Source organism: Bombina bombina, chromosome 4 (genome assembly GCF_027579735.1).
Source record: "Bombina bombina isolate aBomBom1 chromosome 4, aBomBom1.pri, whole genome shotgun sequence".
Lineage (NCBI taxonomy): Eukaryota > Metazoa > Chordata > Amphibia > Anura > Bombinatoridae > Bombina > Bombina bombina.
In genome coordinates, this window is record NC_069502.1 from 325,432,297 (window position 1) to 325,435,011 (window position 2,715).

General features: G+C 37.2%; 1 protein-coding gene across 1 annotated transcript; it reads left to right on the forward strand.

Annotated features, from left to right (window-relative positions):
- Nucleotides 1-406: 406 nt before the first annotated feature.
- RAP2B (RAP2B, member of RAS oncogene family) lies at nt 407-2,375 on the forward strand. Its single transcript, XM_053710063.1, has one exon. It carries the CDS (start codon nt 653-655, stop codon nt 1,202-1,204), a length of 552 nt encoding a protein of 183 aa, XP_053566038.1. The 5' UTR covers nt 407-652; the 3' UTR covers nt 1,205-2,375.
- The last annotated feature ends 340 nt before the right edge of the window (nt 2,376-2,715 follow it).

A 2,715-nucleotide genomic window follows, 5' to 3' on the forward strand; every position in this document is an offset into this window, starting at 1 on the left:
AGAACCTGATATAAGTAGTGCAAAAAAATGAAAACTGTATACTTATTTTTAAATACTGCAAAATAGTTAATACACGTTAATGGCTCATTTTGTTTATGCATTAGTTTGTTTTAAACGATTGTATTTTAATTGTTGACTGCATTGTCCTTTTAAATAATAATAAAAAAAGTGATTCATTCAAACTATCCTAGATAACTAAATAAATCATAAAAATCATTTAAAAGGAACTGCAAACACCAATCCCAGGCTCCATATGAGCAACGAAGAGTAAATGACTCATGTTTGACTAATGAAAACACTTTCTCTGAGGCTAAACAGTGCGACCAATAAACAATAGCCTTTCATCAGCCAATCAGATTTGACAGCAGTGATAACCAATGAGAGAGGAGTAGTTACAAAATGCAAGTGTAATTCAAGATAACTACAGTGTGGGCAGCCTTAGAAAGGAATGGAGCGGAGGGCAGCATAGAAGAGCTGCAGGGCTTGTCTAATACGTATTCTAATCTGCACAATAATAGCCTGCTTGTAGCCAAGCTCTTTGGGATTTGTGTTTTTGTGCGATCTTCAGGCATGTGGAGCAGATGCAGTTAAATCCTTTCTAAACACCTCCTGCATTTCCCCTGACTCCTGGGAGAGCTGAAGGCAAGGAGCCATGAGAGAATACAAAGTAGTTGTGCTTGGATCAGGCGGGGTGGGGAAATCCGCACTGACTGTCCAATTTGTCACTGGATCCTTCATAGAGAAATATGATCCAACTATCGAAGATTTCTACAGAAAGGAGATCGAGGTGGACTCTTCACCGTCAGTGCTGGAAATTCTGGACACAGCAGGCACAGAACAGTTTGCTTCCATGCGAGACTTGTATATAAAAAACGGACAGGGCTTTATTCTGGTTTACAGTTTGGTGAATCAGCAGAGCTTCCAGGATATCAAGCCTATGAGGGATCAGATCATCAGAGTGAAAAGGTATGAAAAAGTGCCAATGATCCTGGTTGGAAATAAAGTGGATTTGGAAGGCGAAAGGGAAGTGTCCTATGGAGAAGGAAAAGCCCTGGCTGATGAATGGAACTGCCCCTTCATGGAAACTTCAGCCAAAAATAAAGCATCAGTGGATGAACTGTTTGCCGAGATTGTCAGACAGATGAACTATGCTTCCCAGCCAAATGGAGATGATCAGTGCTGCTCCTCCTGTGTCATTCTCTGAAAGCGACTCCCTGTTTACAATGCACTATTGGACTTGTAACATGACTGGAAACAACTTTTGCATACAGTGTGTCTGTCCCAAAGGGTGTGTTGTCCTGAGATGTCCTCTGTAGAAAGTTGCTTTTCAGTATGTGTTTTTAATGAATGTTGCATATTTCCTGTGCACTGCAGAGAAAATAAATCAAACGTTTATTTTTTAAGTATTCAGTTTAAGAAAGAAGGAAATATTGGAGGTTTGTCAGCAACAACATATCCTGACTGTTGTGCACATTTGGAAGAATAAATGAGGCAGCACATAAGCAACAAATCTGAGCTTGGTTTTAAAAGGCACATTTTAAAGGGCAGAATTGTGGTGGTTCATCTGCTGACATTGAATTTAGGTATTTCTATGCAAAAGTTGGATTATTGTTACAAAGTATCCATTCATGAGTATTTGCACATCTAATGAAACAAAGTAAATGATGCCAACACAACGTGGGTGCCAGATCTGGCCCCTCTCTGATGTGTGTATGGGGAAATCTATTTTGTTTACCTGCTGTATGACATGGGAATTTGGGAAGATAGGTAGTATTTTTTCTTATCAGCTGTGAAAAATGTTACAGATGTATTTTTTTTGTGCTGGCAATAACTGATTTTGGATGCTTAGCTATTTAATAGAATTGACTTAAATGTGGGCCAGGGCCCCAGCACCCTGTATCCATAGAGTGCCTTCAAAATTCAGCTGTTCCAGCCGGTGCCAACCTGTGAAAAAAAAAAAAAAAAAAATCTCCACAAAATCCCATTATCTTCTATTCTGCTAACTACTTAACAGTTTCCTCTCGGTAATCTCTCAGAACAAGCATGGACAAAGAGATCTATTGTCCCTGGAACCTATTTCTGAGCCTGTAAATGTAATTTCCATGTCTTGCACATATTTTAGAGGGATTTGATTAACCATTTGTGTGCCTGTAATTGAAAAGGGTTAATCACATTTCAAGGCATCCAATTTATTCATCTTACTTTCAATTTACAGGGTCAGCAGTGGTTTAACATTGCTTATTAGCCAGAAATCTTAAAATTGTGATGTACCAAGACTATTTTAACAAGTGTCATTTTATTTTCCAGACTTGCTGAAAAAAGCATGTCTCTTCTGTTTTAAAAATAAGTTGAATACAAAATTTGTTGTGACATAACCTGTGTCTTCTTTTTTTATTGTGTGTCCCTTTTAAGGCCAATTCAATTACTTAATCTTTTTATTTTGTGAACATTTTTAGGGTATATATTTTGTTTTTAAGCAATCCTACATTTTATGAATTTATCATATTCATTAGGTAACAAAGTACACCATTGTTAACGTATGAAGTTGCTGTTTTTAATCTAGAGTCATCTAAAGTGATTATTAGAATCATATGGTAATATTTTTACAGTGGAGCTAACTAAACCTGAATTAAATGGCTTACAGTTTATCAGTTGTATTATTGTGACCACATTACTGGGGAATAGTTGAAACCCATTGTTGGGAGTTTTATTGTA